The sequence below is a fragment of the Mirounga leonina genome, unplaced genomic scaffold (assembly GCF_011800145.1).
Source record: "Mirounga leonina isolate KUSES-001 unplaced genomic scaffold, KU_Mleo_1.0 Mir_101479, whole genome shotgun sequence".
NCBI classification, from domain to species: domain Eukaryota; kingdom Metazoa; phylum Chordata; class Mammalia; order Carnivora; family Phocidae; genus Mirounga; species Mirounga leonina.
The window spans coordinates 189916-211129 of NW_023270134.1; the positions used below are offsets into that span (position 1 = coordinate 189916).

The following is a 21214-nucleotide window of genomic DNA, read 5'->3' on the forward strand; positions in this document are numbered from 1 at the left end:
TCCTAAAGAGGATCCTGCCTTGTAGATCAATTCTTTTGGGCTTTTGTCATTCAGAATCAGGAAGAAAGAGAGATGAGGGGAAAGATCTGAAGCACACACCTCCAGGGCTGGAGAAGAGTAGGGCACGTTTTGAAAGACAGATGCATACAAGCAGCTGTCTTATGTGAAAACAGTGGATGAGAGAAAAAAAGAGAGATGTTTAAGATATGTTGTTACGTATCTGCTTCACAGTGTTTGGACTATGAGAATTTTTTAAGAGTTATTTCAAAATTAGGTTTCAGGTATTTGCCTGTGTATTTTGAATATGGTCCCGCTCTAAGACTGGACTCTGTGGGTCACAGATTTATAAACATCACACAAAATACTAAACTCAAGCTATAGAAATTTCTGGACAAATTCTTAGTAATGTTTGTGGCTACTTAGCTATTTTATGAACTTGTAGAGATAAACGCCTTTATCAGTAAAATAACCTCAATCAGATTGTTAGAGGGGTTTAGAATGATGAAAACACCCTCCTATCTCCTAGAACAGTCCAGGGTGTAAATATCAACATGCTCTTTAAATCAACCAATAAGTAGCCATAGGTCGAACAGTATAATTTTTTTTCTTAACAAATAAAACTTACTGTTCTGGTTTTGGAATTTCCTATTTATTAATGCTAAAAAAACATCGCTTTGAATTGTGAGTAAGCTATAATCACCAGAATCAGTAATAAAAATAATACCGTAATTTTAAAAAATTAAAATATTCATAGAACTGGGCTGAAAACATGCTCCTAGGCCTAGAAGGCAGTGAAGAATCTGGTCAATCTACAATTTCAACAATCAGTGCTTGAGCAATTTACATGTTTCAGCTGGAAACTGAAAACTGGCTCTCTTTCGCAAATAATTTTTAAAAGAAATATCTTGAATTTTCCTGGTCTGATGTATTAAAGTGCTTTCGCAAAACCAGTAACATGGTGCCAATTCAATGTAAAAGATTGGAGAGAGATGCTCCTTTTTTCAGAATGTTAAAATGCACCTTTTCCACATCTGTACTTGCTCAAAGATTAAGCTTTGTATCGCGGAAACCCTGGAGTAGAAACGTCTCAGTAACAGAAAGCTTGGACTCTCAAGGTTTCATTCATCCGGCCAACATCCCTGGAGCCCCTCCTTTGTGCAACACACCTTACTCAGTGCCAGGCCGGGACATCAGTCAACGGGGGTAGCCCCTGCTCCGAGGAAGCCTCCGGCCAGGCCAGGGAACGGCTCAACTGGGAGTTGTAAGCAAACAACCTAAAATATCACAGAGCAGCTACACAGTGGACCCGCCTGAAATTACAACGAGGACGAGGATCCGTCCATAAATGCAAAGTCTCCCCTCCATCTGATACGGGTCGCCACCCCACCTCTCAAGAGCTGGAGCAGAGCTGGGTCTAGAACTCGTGGACGGAGGTTGTCAGGGGCAGGTTGGCAAGGAGAGCCCAGAGGGGAAAGCGGAGGCCCAAGCGCGACCCCCGGATGGCGATGCAGCAGGTAGGGCGGGCGGCTGGCGGGGGTCAGCTCGGCCCTCCGCGTGGATCCCCACAGGGGAGCGAAGGCCGAGGCGCTCCGGGCCTAGCCGTCGGACTGGAAGGGTCTCCGCGCCGCGCGGCCCGGGTCTCGGGGGCGGGCTCTCGGCGAAGCCCCGCCCCTCCGGCTCCTACCCCTCCCCCCTCCCCCGCCCCCAAGGCGCGCTAGCCGGTCCCGCGCGGCGCCAACCCTTTCCCGGGTCATCGCCCCTCCTCTCTTCCGGGCTGCGAGCCCCCCGCGCGTCGCCTCAGGGCTGTGCTCGCTCGCTCGCGCGCGCGCGCGCTCTCCCGCCCGCCCGCCCGCCCTCTCAGCGCGCGCTCGGTCGCCCGACGACGCGGGAGCCACACGCTCCGGACTAGGCTCGCCGCGCTCGCTGCCGCCGAGCGCCGGCCCGCTGAGGCGGCGCCCTCGGTTCCCGGCCCGGAGACGGTCGGGACCGCCAAATCTGCGGCCCCAGGGCGGCGGCGGCGGCGGTGAGGAGACCGGGCCGGGGGGGAGGCGGACATGGTGGAGCTGAGGACACCGGGAGGAGGGTGGTCCCGACGCCCCTGAGGCCACGTCGAAGGCTCGCGGCAGGCGGCGCGCCGGGGAAGGGGGAGGAGTGGGGATCGAATCGGGTTGCATCGGCCCCGGCCCGGCGCGAAGGAAGGACTGTGGACGGAGGGGGGTGGCCCGAGAGGGTTTCCGCGGGACCCTCGGCGGGATGGGGACGGAGGAGACGCCGCCTCGAGGCTCCTGCCACGTTTCCACCGCGCGTTACCCTCCGCTCGGGGTGGGCGACAGCCTTGCGCCTGCCCACCCCCCTTCCGCGTCCGTGCGTTTTCTGGAGCCGGGGACCGGGCTTGCTGTCTGGGGGGGGGGTCGAGCCCGAGGGGAGCCCCGTCCTGGATCCCAGGGCCACCCGGAGACTGGAGTCGGCCCGGTGGCAGCGGACCGGCGGGCGAACGGGAAGGCGCACCCTGCGAGGGAGGCTGTTTGGGGGGAGGGGGAGGGGGCTCCCGGCCCTTCCCCCTTAACTCGGGGAAAACCGCGACTGCAGAAGTTGGACGCGCTTGCAGGCCGTTCTTTCCAGAGTGGGTGGAGATGTTTGATGCCTACTCACCTAGCACTCTTAAAACCCAAGCGTGAGTGCTGAGCAGCAGGTTTTGATGGCTTAAAAAGTCCAAGTCCCGGCCCCGTGGGAAATGCCGTCTCCTCAGCGCCCGGAGAGCCCGCCTTGTAACGCCGCTGAGGCGGGTCAGGGGCTCCTCACCCCCACGGCCAGGATCCCCGCTTCCTCAACCTTGGGAACGTCTACCAGAAATACGTGTGTCTAGAAACGGTTGCGATGAGCCTCTCGTTGGAACACAGGGAAGAGTACACAGTTATAAACTCCTGGAAGGTTGGGCTTGGTTTTCCTTGGGTTTTACGCACGCCACTGCGAGCGGAGGAGCCTGTGGAACAAAGTAGAACTTGAGGAGTCGCCGCCGCGGCGACTACGTCCCGGGATGACGTCACCGTGCGATATTTAAAATGGGAGCTTTTCGCTCCGAGTGTGGGTGGAGGAATTGCGGCTACTTACTCGAGGCGCCGAAGGTCTTATTGGCCCAGCTTGCTTCTAGTTTCGCCCTCTGACTTTATAACTCCGTCTTTCACCTTTTGGTACTCCCAGAATTCTAACTGCTGGGAGTGGGTTAATTTTTCTGCTATTCCAGGCATCATTCCTTCAAACCGGAAAAAAAAAAAAAGTAATTCCATATGACTCATCTTGTGTTACAAGCAATAGCAACCACTAAGTGGTTCTTTCCTTCCTTTCTTTTATTTTTTGATATGAAACAGAACAAAACAAAAAGGAAAACAAAACCCTAAACTCAGATATGTAGAGCACAGTCGACAAATTTAATGAATGGGGAGAATGATACAGTTAAAAGGATTCAGTACTTTTCTTTAGTGTGGTTCTTTGTTTTTTCTTTGGTAGATGGAAGCTAATGTAGTTCCATCAGCAAGCAACTTTCATCCCAAACCGTATATTAAATTGCAGTGGGTTTTCTTTCCCATTATAACGTGGTAGGATATAAATATAACTTTATACAGTGGAAATGGCTCAACATTTTTCTTAGGAGGATGCCTCGGCAGTTGTGGAAGACTGGGGTTGTATGTACCTCCGCAGCTCTTCTATCCAGTTCCTCTTGTCTGGTAGCTGGCCAGAAAAGGTGGATTTGGCATTCTAGGGTTCCAGTAGGGAGGTTTGGGTGTCTTCCCATCTGAGATCAGGGTGGGTGTGTGCTGGCAGCCATACCCACCCTGATCTGTAGAATTTATTTCACAGTGAGATCCCTTGTTTGAATTTGCACAAGGAGTAAAGGAATCATTCTGAGAGACTTTAAGAGGTTTGAGAAAACAAATGTGTGAGAACACAAACTATCAGCTAGGTTAGTTGGTTTTTATAGTAAACATAGCAGAAGCTGTATGTCTTTGATAATTGGCTCTGAAAGGGGTGATACTGCTTAGTAAATGCAGCATCTGAATAACTCCAAGTTACTTAAAGCAGCCAAATGAATGAGCTCATCACATAAAGACAGAATATACATCGAAACAATACCAGGATAAGGTTTTTGCCTTTATGGATTAATCAATGGTAAATCAGATCTGCCATTTAAAGAGAGTCTTTCTTGAGGCAATTCCACAATGCAGCTAAATCTCTGATTATTTCTTTTTTTTTTTTTTTTTTAAGATTTTATTTATTTATTTGACAGAGAGAGAGCGAGAGCAGGAACACAAGCAGGGGGAATGGGAGAGGGAGAAGCAGGCTTCCCGCGGAGCAGGGAGCCCTATGTGGGACTCGATCCCAGGACCCTGGGATCATGACCTGAGCCGAAGGCAGACTCTTAACGACTGAGCCACCCAGGCGCCCCTCTGATTATTTCTTATAGTTTAATTTTTCTGTGGATGACCCTGAATTTCTGTTCTCTTAAATGTTTTGATAGAACCACTGTTTTTGGTCATATCTTTTAGGTAACTATATCTCTGTTCCTGAAAGAATACTTAGAGAACCTCAGTGCTGGATTTTTTTTTTTCTTTATGTGTAACAGCTTTGTTATTCAAATAGGATTCACATAGCATGCAATTTACATATTTAAAATCTACAGTTCATTAGTTTTATTGTATTCACAAAGTTGTGTAGCCATCACCACAGTTAATTTTGGGATATTTTCCTCACCTTAAAAGGAAACCCTATATTCATTCATTGATGCCTCTCCTTTCCTCCCATCATTCCTGCCCCTAGGCCACTAATCTACTTCCTGTCTATATGGATTTGCCTATTCTGGAAAACTCATATAAATGCAGTCATACAATATTTGGTCTTCTGTAACTGGTTTCTTTCCCTTAACACAGTGCGTTCAAGGTTCACCTCTGTTGTAGCATGTATCAGTACATCATTCCTCTTTTTGTTGCTGAAGAATATTGCATTGCATGTATGTAACCACATTTATCTCTCCATCAGTTGACAAATGTCAGTGTCCATCAGTTGGACATTTAGGTGCTTCTATTTTTTGGCTGTTAAGAATAATGCTGTGGACACTTGTGTACTTGTTTTTGTGTAGAAATATGTTTTTACTTCTTTTGGGTGTATAGCTATGAGGATAGAATTGATTGGTCTTATGGTAACTCTAACTTTTTTTTAGGAATTACCGCTGTTTTCTATAGTAGCTATACAATATTGTGTTTTAAAGTTCAAATTATTTCACAGAATTTTAAACTTAAATTCTTGTAGCTAAACCTTGACATGTTTAGTAAAAAGTATATAATGGTATCATTGTAGTGCTTCTCTTTGAGTGATATCTCTGATTTTATTTTGGCCAACAGGAGCAATTTGGTGTGCTTTCTTTACTGAACTTCACAAAGCTAAGTGATAAGATTCTTAGTATTATAATAAGGTCTTTATGGCCTAACTTAGTGATTATTTGTTCCTTTTTCCAGATATGAGCCAATGAAACACAAGATAAAATTGAAAGAAGGGAGCTGTGAAGGAGGGATATTTTGCAGAGCTTTATCTTCCAGTTTTTGTGTTTTGTTTTTTTGAGAAAAACTTTTATCTTTCTTTGCAGGGAAAGATGAAGAACGAAATTGCTGCTGTTGTCTTCTTTTTTACGAGGCTAGTTCGAAAACATGACAAGTTGAAAAAAGAGGCAGTTGAGAGGTTTGCTGAGAAATTGACTCTTATACTTCAAGAAAAATACAAAAATCACTGGTATCCAGAAAAACCTTCAAAAGGACAGGCCTACAGGTAAAGGATTAGACTGGACAGTTGGATTGGACTAAGAGGCTGATAGCTCCTGAAATGAGTACAAGGCCAGAGAACTGAAAGGTGTCTAGTTCATTTCTTTCAGTTTAACTGCAAAATACAGAACTCTGGGGTGTCTTTTGGTATTTTCTTTCCTTACGCATTTTAAAATACAGGTATTTGTTGATGGAGTCCCACGACCTGGACTTGGGAGGCCAATACTGTCAGCTCATGGGAGTTAGTCTTGTGGTTGTAGTTTGGCTTCTGACTGAATGCATTTCTTTATGTATCACAGGTACTTGAGGGTTTTCACAATTCTAGAGGATCCCTAAAACTCACCCATAAATGGGCATGGTAAGAGTTGAGAGAAACGAGTTTCTTTGTTTCTACAAATAAATTACATGTTACATGTTTTTGGAAAAAGTAAAAGTTTTATGGCAAACAAGAACTAAGAAAATTAGACCCCTAATGCATTGTTGACACAGAAATAATTTCACTGGGCGCCTGGGTGGCTCAGTCGTTAAGCATCTGCCTTCGGCTCAGGTCATGATCTCCAGGGTCCTGGGATTGGGCCCCGCATGGGGCTCCCTGCTCGGTGGGAAGCCTGCTTCTCCCTCCCACTCCCCCTGCTTGTGTTCCTTCTCTCGCTGTCTCTCTCTGTCAAATAAATAAATAAAATCTTAAAAAATAATAATAATAATTTCATTTATACTATGCATAATTCTTTATGGTAGAAGCCACTGTAACTTTTATTGATGAGGATAACTTAGTACAACCTACAAATGGTAAATATTAGCTCCACGATTTGAACTCAGGTCTAACTGACTCTAAATTCTTATGGGCTTCTGCACAACACAATTTGACCGTTGCCCTGTCTCTGAGAAGGAAAGTAACTCTCACTTGCAGCTGTCTTTTTGTACTCTGGTTTATAAGTTACATTTATAGCTTAGAGTAAAGAAGAGCAAGCTCCTGCAAAACATGTTCTGGCATGCTCATTCCCTAGTATTTATGTGATCACTGTGTTGAGAACCTGGGTTCTGCTAAATAACTCAGCTGTCAAACCGTGCCCCATTTGTGGAGGTGGCCACAAAAAAGTAAAAGTAGAACAGTTGTGACTACAGAAATTCTTTTATTTATGCATATTGCTGCCCCCAAAGTTTCCTTCTCAAATCAGCACTTCTGTGCTTTGATGTAAAAAGGGCTTCCTTTCAGTCACTTAGCTCTTATAAGTGCAAGACTATTCAGGGAGTCTACAAAGGAAGTGGAGATATGATTTGTTTAGTTCTCATTTGCTGAAAGCCACAGGTGAGCATGTTTTCTATTGAAGAGTCAAAGTTATTGATACATTTTCCTCTTCATTTTTATCCCAGGAGGTTTCCTAGTAAATTGGAAAATGTGATAAAGTAGAAATGTGGATGTTCCATATAAAGCAGACTCCAGTTATTTTTTATCTTCTCACTTGATTCTCTTAATTTTTTTCCTGCACATCTTCATTTCTGATAGAGTGAACAACTTTTGTGAGTTAGAGCTGTTGAGGGTTTTTACACTGATGTAATTGACATTGGACAAAGGCTTTTGGAAGTGCCAAACCAACTTTTTACTATTACTGAGAAAAGAGAAAAGAGACACTGTCAAGTAAATGCTTAAAGGTCAGACAGTATACAGTTTCATTTCCATTAATTCTAAAACTTGAGGAAAAAATTAGCTAAACAGGATTAAATTGGCATATGATCAGAAGTGTCATTATTGAGTCATTTTGAAGCTGTCTTTGAAGTAGAAAACTATTAGACTTAATGGTGGGTTGTTACTATTATAAAAATGAATAGAATATAGGATTAGCCAGAGTGAGACTCTTGAATCCATAGAGTAGGTTGGAAGTTCTTTTTCTTCTAAAGTGTTTATAAATTAAAATTGTTTCTCCACAATATCTACAACTAAGAGGCTTTTGGAGGGCAATTTGGCAATATTATCAAGATCTGTAAAAATACTCCTATTCTTTGAACAGTAAGTCTCCTAAAAATCTATTCTAGAAGTATAATCAGAAATGCAGATAAATATGTATGAATATGGATGTTTCTTACACTGTATAATTGCAAAAAATTGGAAAGAACTGTCAACATTAAGTAAATGATAGAGTGTTTTTATGCAGCTTTTAAAATCCTGTTTTTGAAGACTGCTTAATGGATAAGTAGTCACAGTATAGAGTTAAAAAAAGCACAAAAATATGTAAGATATGCAAATGAATCAGAGTCTCTAAGCATCTTTATTTACATATGTGTTTTTTAAGCTTAGAGCCTACATCACCCTTATTTTAGATAATAAAAACACATACTTCTAAGATCTATCTCCTTACCTATAACTGCTTTTGATCCTGGGGCACATGGGACTTTTGAATCAACCTACACAACACTAGAATTTGTAAACATAGACCATCTTAAAGAAAGGAACAAATAGCATCTTACGTGCTGCAAAACAATTTTTTTTACTCTGAATTGCTTACTTGTTAATGGTCATGTTAAGATTAGCACAGACAGAATAGGATATTTAATGAAATCGACTTTGGAGTCCAGTGGTCCAGATAATACCCCCTGGATTCACCACTTTCTAGTTGTGAAGTTGGGCAAGTTACTCAACTCTGCCTCCTTTCTTTCTTACAATGGGGAAATGGTATCTAACTTACAGGATAATTGTGAAAATAAAAAGTTAATACATGTAAAGCGCTTAGGAAACTGTCCATTGTGTAGTAAACCTTCAGAAAGAGTTATTACTATTTAGAAATCTGTATTAGCTGTTACTTAATGAGAACTTTTTCACTGTTGTTAAGTGAAAATTGAAATCAAATAATTTTTTAAAAACTTTAAACAGCATGTTCTATTGATGTCATTGTATTTAGTGGTATAATTACTATTTGTCAATGAACTTGTATTTTCCATATTTGAGAGCTTTGCATCTGAGGAAGAGGTGAAATGACTTAATCTAAATTCACCTAATAAATAAGTACTAGGACTAGTACTAAAACCTGGCATCTCTTGATTGATTTCTTAGTTGTAGAAGCAGTAAATACTTTTATTGTAGCCACCATTTCTGTACATAAGCAAAATGCTTACTTTAACATGTATTTTTGCTTTCATCCTGGGAGCTATCTTTGAGCATTCCATAGGTAGATGTGATATTTCTTAGGTTTAAAAAATGGAATAGAGGCTCTATTGATTTAGTTTTGGGTTTTTTTTTGTTTCATTTTGATTTTTTCCATTATTTTGACTTTTTTTTTTTTTAATGAAAACCCTTTGGTAACAAATAAATGAGATAAGCCAGTAACACTTTGGATTATATTTTAATCATAACTATGTAATATGAATGGTTCTGTGTCCTGGACTGATTATATATTTATAGAACAATTATAGGTGAAGAAAAGGACACCTTTCTTAACACTGTCTGGGATTTATAAGCAGGGAAAGACCAAAACATCACAAGAATTTCAAAATCTTTGAAACATTGGTTAAGGTCTATTGTTATTTAGAGATTTTGTTATATAGTAACTTGACCTATTAATACTTCTTTCTACCTTTAGAGCTCTAAGTAATTTCATGTAGCTTTAATGCTCCTTGGTCTTTTAATGTACATGTGAGATTGAATAGTTTCTGGCTAAAATGATGTAAAGCCAGTTCTTATGATTTCCCTGGGCTCGGACAGATGCCCTCCTCTTTACACCAGGCTGAGTAGTCTTACTGATGATGCTGCCTCTTTGCCTTCAGTTCACATTTATTATCTATTTAGGATAGATATGCTCCTGGTTTCTCCATCAGGGTTGGTTTGTTTTAAATTCACATTGGCAAATACTAATACTATAACAAGGTTTATGATTAATATTCAGTTAAAGTATTAACATTACTCTACTTTGTTGTAGATGCATTCGTGTCAATAAGTTTCAGAGAGTTGATCCTGATGTCCTGAAAGCCTGTGAGAACAGCTGCATCTTGTACAGTGATCTAGGCTTACCAAAGGAACTCACTCTGTGGGTGGATCCGTGTGAGGTGTGCTGTCGGTGAGTTCTTGAGTGTGCCAGCTGAACTGATTACCATGCTGGAACTGATTTTATGAACTTCTCTCAGGTACTGCCTGCTTGTGTGTGTTTTTGGCTGGAAGCTGTTGTTTGGGCTTTCTCAGTTGTGAACTTTGTAATCTGAAGGTGAAAGACTAGTTACATTCCTTTTTTACAGCTAAAGAAACTTGAAAACTTGATTGGGTAGGGTTTTCCTAGGGCTCTGCCAAGAAGTTTATTATATACCAAGAAGCAGAATTTAGACACCTAGACTTCTATAGGTCAGTTATTGTCTTTCATTGGTGGTACACCTGTCTTTCCCCTCTTCAAATTAGGAAAGAAGTTAAGCCCAAATAGTAGTGGGTAATAATAACTTTTGCTTCGTTTCTGTTTCTGTTTGTTTCTATTCTTGCCTCCCTCTCCCTTTTTGATTTTTAAGTGACCTAGTATTATTTTCATGGTTTTGTTTTTATAGTGGAAATTATTTCTCATCTAATGAGCAGAATAGTAAAAGGTGAGTGTTAGGTATGATATCTAATTGAATTCCATTCATTCTAAAAAACATCAATTGTGGACCAGGCATTCTTAGTTGTGGTTTTTTTTAAGATTTTATTTATTTATTTGACAGAGAGGTAACAGGAGCGGGTGGAGTGGGAGAGGGAGAAGCAGGCCTCCCGTGGAGCAGGGAGTCCTATGTGGAGCTCGATCCCAGAACCCTGGGATCATGACCTGAGCCAAAGGCAGATGCTTAACAGCTGAGCCACCCAGGCACCCCAGTTGTGGGGTTTTAAAAAATGAAAGGACATTTCTGCTGTCAGGTTGTTCAAAGCATAATAAGGGAGAAGAAAGAATAAGCAGATTACAACAGTGTGATTTATGCTGTAATAGAAATATGTACAAAATGCAGTGGTTGGTGGCACAAAGAGAAGGTTACTGCCTTTGCTGGGAATTAGAAAAAACTACCAAATGGGGGATTCTAGAGCTGGGTGGGGAAGGATGCAGTTGACTAGATGACAGGGTGGGAAGGACGTTTCCAGGCAGGAAGAATTCGGATGAATAGATGCATGGAATCCCCAGCAAGTGATTTCCTACAGCTGTTCCTTTAGGGTATTTCTTTTTGGTTTTAAGTGCATTTCAACCTGTTGACTACAGTAGAGATGCTTTTTAATGCAATCCTAATATATTCCAAAGGTGGTCATAGCCTTTGACCTGATCTCCAACAATAAAAGTAGAGGTGATGACATGTCATGACAAAAATACATGGTAATTCTTCCACTGAATTATTCTGGACCACCATGGAGCTACGTGGTATAAGCTGTTTGTGTAAGCTTCTTGCTTTGGGAAACTTAGGTACTAGATTATCCAGCACTTCTTTCTCAGTTAGAAAAAGGAGCAAGACATCTCAATTTTGGTCCAAGAAGGTCAAACATTTTTAGATTCTGGGACTAATTTAGGACTCATCTTAGGCTAAGGTCAGACTTTATAGATGTTGGCCACTGAACCCCTGCTGAAGACCTCAGTATATAAGAACTAGCTATCACAAAGTTACTATATTGAATTGCTTACTTTTTTATTAGGCCTGCACTTAGATCCTGACTCACTTATTTAACACACAGCTTTTCAGCCATAAAAAATTATAAGCAGTGTTTGAAAGGGGCTTTTTCATGTAGTTATAAAGCTACCAAAAGAATATCATATAGTCTTATATGGAGGCGGGAGCAAAAAAGCTAAAGAGTTGGCAAAATGTATTATTACCCAGTCAAATAATGAGTATTTAATACAATGATTTTACATCATTAGGGAAATGTTTCTATGTTCAAAAATGCTTAAAAGGTTGGGTAATTATATAAACATTTTGGGCATATTTATTTGAAATGGCTTAAACTAAATCTTGGCACCTGAAGATAAAAGCTTTATATAAATAGACCTTCTGCTTAAGTGGATACTTCATTAGGTAATGATTCCAGATAATGAAAAATTATTGTTCTTTCATCTTATTAATATATGAAAATCTTTGCATTCAGTAGCCTTTTAATAATTTTACACACAATTAAACTTTTGCCAAAAATTGGCTGTGATGTGATAGTTTTTCACAGCTAATACAAATCACCTTCAGAATGTGGGGTACTCATTCCATGATAATAAAACCCCAAAGAAAGACATGCTAGCAATTGAGTAGAGGTGATTGTGAGTTAATAGAGGAGATTGCAATATTGGTTAGTGCTTTGGGACCAAAACTGTAAAGATAAATATTCTGAAAATTAAAATAAAGCTAATCTAGCAGTTATATAATTGAACAAATATCTGAGAGTCACTAATAATAATAACTCATTGGTACACTAGAAACTAAACTTATAAAAAAATTGAAATGCACTGAAGGGAACATTCTTCATAGTATGACTGAGTTATTCCATCAGGATAAAATATTGGAAGTATACAAAGTGTTATGTAGTTAGAAAGGTTATCATTTATGGGGCGCCTGGGTGGCTCAGTCTTGTTAAGCGTCTGCCTTCGGCTCAGGTCATGATCCCAGGGTGCTGGGATCAAGCCCCACATTGGGCTCCCTGCTCAGCGGGAAGCCTGCTTCTCCCTCTCCCACTCCCCCTGCTTGTGTTCCCTCTCTTGCTGTCTCTGTCAAATAAATAAAATCTTAAAAAAAAAAAAAAAAGGTTATCATTTAGTGAACTATGTGAGGAGATACAGAATAGATAACAGATCCTTCCTATAAAGAGAATGCCTGAGAATGGCTCATAGCTTTCTTATCTATCCAACATATTGTATATCCTTTTTTTTGTAATTTCTGTAATCCTTTTCCTGATACAACAGAGCATTAGATACTATTGATTTGTTTCAAATTAACTAAATTGGACTTAATTTTAGCAGTGTGTGGTTGAAAAATGGAAAGTTTAAAAGTTGTCCATTACTAATTCTAAGACATTAACTGCCCACACTAATGTTACAATAATATAGTAAACTGCTTCACTTACCATGAAGAGAATTCTCATACCAAAATCCTAGAAAGGGAAAGATGCGGTGCCTAATTGAACTTGCATGTCAAAGAAATCTGAGTTAATAAAGCTAGGTGTCTGCCCTTGATTTAGTTTTCTGTTTCTACAAAGGTAAGGGATTTTTCTCAAATTGCCTGCCTTTCTGTTTACTTGAATTTTGACTCCATTAATGGGCAAAACTGAAGGTAGGCCTAAGCCCATTGTTAATATTGCTGATATTATTAACATATGAATTAACCTTTGTATTGAAATTTGTTGAGTCTTTAAACCCAGGGCAGGATGGAGAGGTACATTTCCATTGCTAAAACTTAGCTAAGTAAACTGGAAATTATAGTACAAGAATTCTGTGTTGTGAAGAACTTGCCTAACTGCTCAGGCATCTTATACTAGGAGGAATCGCTAGCTGAAGACCAACCAGTATCCAGCCAGTTCCAGCTTTCTTGCCCAGCAGATAGGAAACTGTGGCCTGGAGACATTAAATGACTTGCCCCTTGTCACAGAGCTAGTTAGTGGGAGAGCCGGAACCAGAAACATGTTCAGTGCTCTTTCCACCATCTGTAGCAACTCCTTTTATGAGATAAACTGAAAAAGAATAGAAAAAGGAGTTATGTCCCATATTTAGGTAGCATTTATGGCCCCATTCAGCCTGTGTGAGAATGGAAGACAGCACAGCTATATAAAGAAGTAGAACTCATCTGTGAGGCTACATGATTTCCGTAAAACTTTCAAAGGCTTTATTGCAGCTTGGCCTTTTACTTTATTATACATATCCTGATTCAGAAATAATTTGAGACAAGACTTACCTCAAAATGAAATTGACATAGTTATTATTAACCCTGTTTCTCTCTCTTTTTTTTTTAAGATTTTATTTATTTGACAGAGAGCGAGAGAGAGATCACAAATAGGCAGGCAGGCAGAGGGAGAGGGAGAAGTAGGCTCCCCGCTGAGCAGGGAGCCCGATGTGGGGCTCCATCCCAGGACCCCGGGATCATGACCCGAGCCGAAGGCAGACGCTTAACCTACTGAGCCACCCAGGTGCCCCTAACACTTTTTCTATCCAGGTTTTTGGTTTTTTAAGCTTAAAATTACCTGGTCTCCCTAACTTTAATTACATATTGTATAAGAACTGCTTAACAATTCATTTTCTTTGGGGCGCCTGGGTGGCTCAGTCGTTAAGCGTCTGCCTTCGGCTCAGGTCGTGATCCCAGGGTCCTGGGATCGAGCCCCACATCAGGCTCCCTGCTCCGCGGGAAGCCTGCTTCTCCCTCTGCCACTCCCCCTGCTTGTGTTCCCTCTCTCGCTGTGTCTCTCTCTTCAAATAAATAAAATCTTTAAAAAAAAAAAAAAAAAATTCATTTTCTTTGTCCTAACACTTACTAGAAATTGTTTCATAGTGTTTATGTTGTGCAGTCTTATTCAAATAGATTTGTGGGTTTCTCCTATTCTCCAAATGAAAACTAGTTTTACAGGGCACCTGGGTGGCTCAGTTGGTTAAGCATCCAACTCTTGATTTCAGCTCAGGTCGTGACCTCAGGGGCATGAGATCAAGCCTGCATTGGGCTCAATGCTGGGCGTGGATCCTGCTTAAGATTCTCTCTCTCTCTCGGGGAAAAAAAAAAAAGAAACTGCTAGTTTTACTATTAATTATGCTATCTTCCCTCATTGCAGAATTTTCCTTTTTTTTTTTTTTTAAGTAGCCAACAGCCAAAGTTACATATTCTAACAATTGATCTTCTAGCTCAAGGCTCTAAAAATATTTTGGCATGATTAAAAGTAAAATAAATTTTACTTTTTAAAAAAAAAATTAAGATGAGAAAGTGAGTTTTCCTAGGAATCTCCATTAGGTAAGCAATATAATTCAAGAAAAACCCCTTTATTTTCAGGGGTTATTTGTTTTTCAGTTGCCTCAGTTCTCATTTTTGTCAGTGTGGATATAGGCAATCCAGGCCCCTCTTTTATTTAATCATGGTAAAAGTAAATCTCAAAGGAAATGTCTAGTTAATTTGTGACTTGAATTACTAGTATCTACATTACAGTGGTTAAAAACACATTAAAAAATTTTGCTGTACAGCCAGTTTAATGGTATATACAAAAATGTAATCAAAACAGTGAATTTCTCTTTAGTGTTTTAAACAATTATTTTTGTTAGTGGCAGTAGGAAAGAAAATTGGGAAGAGAATGGAATCACTTTTATTTGCATTAAATAAGCCAGAGGTAGAAAATGATGGTCTGCCTATTGGCATGGAATTGGGTTAAGATACTATATATATTTTTAAGATTTTATTTATTTATTTGACAGAGAGAGAGACAGAGAGGGAGGACAAGCAGGGGGAGTGGGAGAGGGAGAAGCAGGCTTCCCGCCAAGCAGGGAGCCCAATTCGGGGCTCGATCCCAGGACCCTGGGATCATGACCTGAGCCGAAGGCAGATGCTTAACGACTGAGCCACCCAGGCGCCCCTGGGTTAAGATATTATATTATGTAGGGTTATGTTCTGGGAGGGTTCCTTCTTTGCTTTGGACCAATGGCATATCCAAGCCTGTTTGATTGTTTTATGGACAATTTCTTGCTTTTGTTGATGGCACTTCAAGGTTTATGAGTTTGTTTTTTTAATCCTTAGGTATGGAGAGAAAAACAATGCATTCATTGTTGCCAGCTTTGAAAATGAGGATGAGAACAAGGATGAAATCTCCAAGAAAGTTACCAGGGCCCTTGATAAGGTTACCTCTGATTATCATTCAGGATCCTCTTCTTCAGATGAAGAAACAAGTAAGGAAGTAGAAGTGAAACCCAGTTCGCTGACTGCGACCCCAAGCCCTGTGTACCAGGTAACCATGGAATGGCTGTCTAGTAAAGGTTGTGACCTTGCCAGGTCATTCCAGGTAGTCCTGTTCATGTTGCCCACGGTTTCTGATTTGAGAGTTTGAATGCCAGTTCTTTTCCACGTAAAAGGAAGCTGTTCCTTTGAGATGTAAAGGGGCATCCTGAGTCATTTATCAAGGGTCTGCTTTTACTACTCCATTAAGTAGGATAAGTACATTTTTTTAATTAATTTATTTATTTATGAGAAATAGATTTTAAAAGGTGTGGGAAAGACGAAAAAGTCATGGTGATAAAACATTCCTATTTTTTAAATCTTTATTGTATTAAAAAGTAGGTATTCAGTTTTTGTCGTCTTCAGCACTTCTGATTCATACCGTTGGGCTTAGCTTTCTTTTCTCCATGATTAAAGAGAAACTTCACTGAAGTATATGAGTTAATTTTTCACTCAAGTCAAAACAATATCTCCTTTACTTCAACAGTTGAAGCAACCATGCATGCACTTACAAATTCGTCCACTTATTTATTATTTATACCCCACATAACCAAAGAATATTTAATATACTTTAAAAAATTCTCAGTATGATAATACTCTTCGACAGAAAAGACAAGTCAAAAAAATTTAAAGAAATCTTTTGAGTTGAGCCTTACTCTGTACATGTACTTTTTTCTAATTTTGTGTGTATTTTAAAATATACCTATTTTTATTAATTTGGCCTTAATTAGACATAATGAAACATAACAGGTTCATGGTAGGGTTGAATTGAGTTTTAGTAAGAATTTAGAACTGAGTAAGAGTTTTGAGTATAAGAAACTAAATCTTTCAATTCACCATACATTTATGTAATGAACATGCTTTCAGTATAACTTAATTTTTCATTTCTCTCTTCTTTTCATTTGTTGAATTATCCTTCTAGGCTTATGAGGAAGACTAGTTCTGAGGATTATCATTTTTAGGGATATATGTATATATGAATATTGTAAGATAACATGCACTTGCTTTAAACAACTTCAAACAGTGTAAAAGAATGTAATAGTGACCAGGTCTTCCCTCACTACCCCCAACCACCAGTCCTGTACCTTTCCATGGAAGTATTCATTACCAGTTACATTTGTATTCTTCCTGAGAGATTCCCTATATAGATAAGTAAACATAATATTTGTATTTCAGGTATCATTTTTAAGACTTTTGTCATAAATTTGGGGCTTTTTTTTTTCTCTGCATGACATATTATATACTCTAAATTACAGTTGTTAAATTGCCTGGAATTCATTCACATGTGGCAATTTTATCTCAGAATTTTATTGCTACTCAACAAAGCAAGAAAGTCAGTCTCAAATTGAATTGATTGCTGCTGATACTTTACAAGTAAATTGACCTTTAATTTTTAGATTTTCCTTTTAAATTGTATTTATTTCCCCCCATGTTGAGAAACTTTTAGGATAAAATTATAACAAAGGCATGAAAATTGAAATGTCTATTGTATGCTTTTAAAATAAAACATTTTTACTTGACATTATATTCACTAACAAAACATTTCATGACAGAGAAGCATGGCTGTTAAAAGCTATTGTGTAGAAAGCTGGTGCAAGTGGCCCACTTTAATCTTTTCTTCCTATCTACGTTTTCATCTTGAACCTGCTGAAAGGTTTAAAAGGGGCCTTATCAAAGTAAGGATACAAAGTTCCTAGCTTGGGATCTTTGTTCTCTTAGGAGTCTGTTTTTTAAAGGTACCCCCAGAGATTACTCTACTAATTAAGAAGTGAAGATTGTCATTTCTCCCCAAATTGATCCATAGATGCAACTCAGTATCAATCAAAATCCCAACAAGATTTTTCTACAAAGTGATAAATTGATTCTAAAATTTATAAAAAGGAGAATCAATTTAGAGGCCTTACACTTATATAAAGCTATTATGTCTATCGAGACAGTGTGGTAGATTTAAAGACACAAATATGTTAATGGAACAATATAGAGAGCCCAGACACAGACTTGAATATGTACAGTCTTTTTTTTTTTTTTTTTTTAAGGTAAGTGTCAGAGCAGTTCAGTAGGGAAAGTCTTCAAGAACTGGTACTAAACAATTGGATACTCTGTATAGGAAAAAAAAAAAAAAACCTAACTTCTTCCTGACAGCATACACAAAAAATTTAATTTGAGATGGGTCATAGACCTAAACATAAAAGCTAACTTCGACACTTTCAGAAGAAAATATTGAGAGATATCTTTATTAGTTGAGATAAAGATTTCTTCCAGGGGATACAAAAAACACAAGAAAAGAACTTGATAAATTTGACTTCATCAGAATTTAAAATCTTTGCTCATCAAAACAAACCATTAAGAAAATGAATGGAATGGGCAAAGCATAGACTGGAACAAAATATTCTCAGTACATACATCAAAGGACTTGTTTCTGGAATATACTTTATAAATCATTCCTATAAATCAATAATAAAAGACAAACGACCCAATTAAAAATAATGGGCAGAAGATGTGAATAGACACTGTACAAAAGAAGTTATATAAATGTCCAATAAACACATGAAAAGGTGCCTAACCTTATTTGTCATCTGGGAAATGCAAATTAAAACCACAATGAAACACTACTTCTTCCAGAATGGCTAAAATTAAAGTCTCACACCACCGATTGTTGGCAAGGATATGAAGTAGCTGAATTCATAAACTGTTGGTGGGAGTGTAAAATGGTATAACCACTTTGGAAAACTCTGGCATTTGTTAAATATGCATCTACACTATTACCCAACAGTCACACTCTTAAGTATTTAACAAGAGAAATGAAAATAAATATCACAAACTCATGTATTAGAATATTCTGTTTATAGCAGATTTTTTCATAACAGTAAAATGAAAAACAACCAAAATGTCCATTAACAGGTAAATGGGAGAAAAATTGTGAGGTATTCACACAGTAGAATAATAGCAATAAAATAGGATGAACTAATAATAGACACAATATGGAAAGACCTCAAAAACATTTGATTGAGCAAAGAATTTTGCCATACACAAAAGAATACATGCTAGATGATTCTATTTACATGAAGTTCACAAACAGGGAAAACTCAGTCTGGTGATAGAAATCAGAGCAGTGGCTGCTTGTGGGGTGTGAGGATTAACTGGAAAGGGTAATGTAAGCTCTAGAATTTTGTCTTCTTTCTGATAGGGTTTTGTTTGTTTTTTTTTTAAATAAAGATCTTATTTTTAAGTAATCTGTACACCCAAAGTGGGGCTTGAACTCACAACCCCGAGATAAAAAGTCTCATACTCCTCTCACTGAGCCAGACAGGCACCCCTTCTTTCTGACAGTTTTAAAACCTTTTCAGCATCCCAATATAAAAAGAAATGAAAACATTTCATTTTGCTACCTGTTTGTAGTATAGGTCAATTATTAGTTGGAACTCTAAATTCTTTCTTATTTCTTCATTATTTTATATAATCAAGAATTAACTATACTAAGGTTATTCATTGAAGCATTATTTTATTTGTTGTGCATTGTTTTGTTTTTTAAAGATTTTATTTATTTATTTGACAGAGATACAGCGAGAGGGAACATAAGCAGGGGGAGTGGGAGAGGGAGAAGCAGGCTTCCTGTGGAGCAGGGAGCCCGATGCGGGGCTCCATCCCAAGACCCTGGGATTATGACCTAAATCAGAGGCAGATGCTTAACGACTGAGCCACCCAGGCGCCCCTGTGCATTTTTTTTAATAGTAAAACACTGAAACGGCCTAAATGTTCTATCATTGGGACACTAGTTAATTTAGTTGTGGCATAGTCATTGCATTACATCTAGCTGTAAAATAATGGAAAAGGAATTTATGTATTGATATGAATGTCTCTGAGATGTATTTGTCAAGTGTAAAAAAGAGTAAACAAAATTGTATGTGCATGTTTTTTAAAATGTGTGTATAGATGTACCCCCAAGTATATGCATGAAATATTTCCAAGGGTATACACACAAAAAAAATAATTCGTGTCAGTTGCCTCTGAGAGGGTAACTGGGTAGCTGATAATCAGATAAAGAGGGACTTTTTCCTGTATATGGTTTTATACCTTTTGTATTTTCTATGATATGAATACAATTTTATACAGAACATAAATTTTAAAATACTTGTACTAAAAAGAGAAGATTAGAAATCAGAGAATTCAGAAACTCATAGTCACAAGGTATAGCATTCTGAGCAGGGGGTCCAAAACTGTTGATAACTTTTTGAGTAATGTGAACTTGATGTCCCATTTGACTTAGGGGATAATCTAAGACTGTTGTTCCTAAACACAAACTGGCTACATCAGAATCACCTACATTGTGGTCAGAATACCTGGCCTCTGATTCTAAAATTTTGTTATTCTTACTGTTCAGTAGACCAGGGCTAGGGCATGAATATTCTACGTTTTAAAAGCTTTTTAGGTGACTCCTTATTAACCAGCCAGCTGTGGAAATCACTGGTTTAAAACATGATAGGTCCTTTCAGCCTTCCATTGATTTCTGTTTTGATCTTTTCTGGTTGTTTTATTTATTTTTGTTTATTAGAGTGCTGTTTTGTGCTTATTCATTTTCATTCATTCAGAAAACTAATCAGTCACCTATTACATATGAAGTTTTTAACATATTTAGATCTGACCATAGAAATGTCATTTAGACCTACTCTTAAGGGTATGGGTGAGTGATTTTGTTTTTCTTCAGTGGGTAACCTGGAAATTCACCTTGTTTTTACATGTGACTAATTTTTCCTTTGAATTAACTTACTGTTTTCTCTTTCATGTAGATTTCAGAATTGATATTCCCTCCTCTTCCAGTGTGGCACCCTTTGCCCAGAAAAAAGCCAGGAATGTACCGAGGGAATGGTCATCAGAATCACTACCCTCCTCCTGTTCCATTTGGTTATCCAAATCAGGGAAGAAAGAATAAACCGTATCGCCCAATTCCAGTAACATGGGTACCTCCTCCTGGAATGCATTGTGACCGGAATCACTGGATTAATCCTCACATGTTAGCACCTCACTAGCTGCTTTTGATTCTGTTGGTGTCAGTGTTGAGAGAAGGTAGAATAAGCCTGACCACATTAAAAGTTAAAAGTTCATACTCATAGTAGTAAAGTTAGATGGGCCAAACCGTCAAACTTATTTTTATAGAAAAGTTATTGATAATAATCTTTCTTAAAAAATATATATGCACTTTAGATATATTGATATAGTTTGAGAAACTTTATTAAAGTTAGTCAAGTGCCTGAGTTTTTAATATTGGACTTGAGTATTTATATATTGTGCATCAACTCTGTTGGATACGAGAACACTGTAGCAGCAGACGATCTGTTCTAGCACCTTTGAGCATTTACTTTATGGAGAGTATGTAAGTTATTTATACACAAGGAAATCTATTTTATGTCATTGTTTAGAAGAATTGCGTGAAATCATGTAGTTGCAAATAAAAAGTAGTTTGAGGCATGACAATGTGTGCTTCTTTTCTGTGCATAAAAAAAGGGAGAAATAGCAAAGGGAATTATTTCACTTTAATG

The 21214-nt window shown here is 38.8% G+C and overlaps 1 protein-coding gene and 1 long non-coding RNA gene across 6 annotated transcripts in view; one reads left to right on the plus strand and one right to left on the minus strand.

Annotated features, from left to right (window-relative positions):
• LOC118025822 overlaps positions 1 to 3059 on the minus strand; it is a 95180-nt gene extending 92121 nt beyond the window's left edge. For all 4 annotated transcript variants that reach the window (XR_004683439.1, XR_004683419.1, XR_004683434.1 and 1 more), the window contains exon 1: positions 2653 to 3059. This is a non-coding gene — a long non-coding RNA (uncharacterized LOC118025822). The remainder of the gene's footprint in view (positions 1 to 2652) is intronic.
• BTG3 (BTG anti-proliferation factor 3) lies at positions 1313 to 21149 on the plus strand. 2 transcript variants are annotated; one of them, XM_035028415.1, is made up of 5 exons: positions 1313 to 1514; positions 5639 to 5817; positions 9722 to 9859; positions 15483 to 15690; positions 20465 to 21149. In XM_035028415.1, the coding sequence occupies exons 1-5, from the start codon at positions 1500 to 1502 to the stop codon at positions 20702 to 20704; spliced, it is 780 nt and encodes a 259-aa protein (XP_034884306.1). In that variant the 5' UTR covers positions 1313 to 1499; the 3' UTR covers positions 20705 to 21149. The 2 variants fall into 2 exon arrangements, with proteins under 2 accessions (XP_034884306.1, XP_034884386.1); XM_035028495.1 differs by lacking the exon at positions 1313 to 1514 and adding an exon at positions 1831 to 2023.
• Positions 21150 to 21214: the final 65 nt, after the last annotated feature.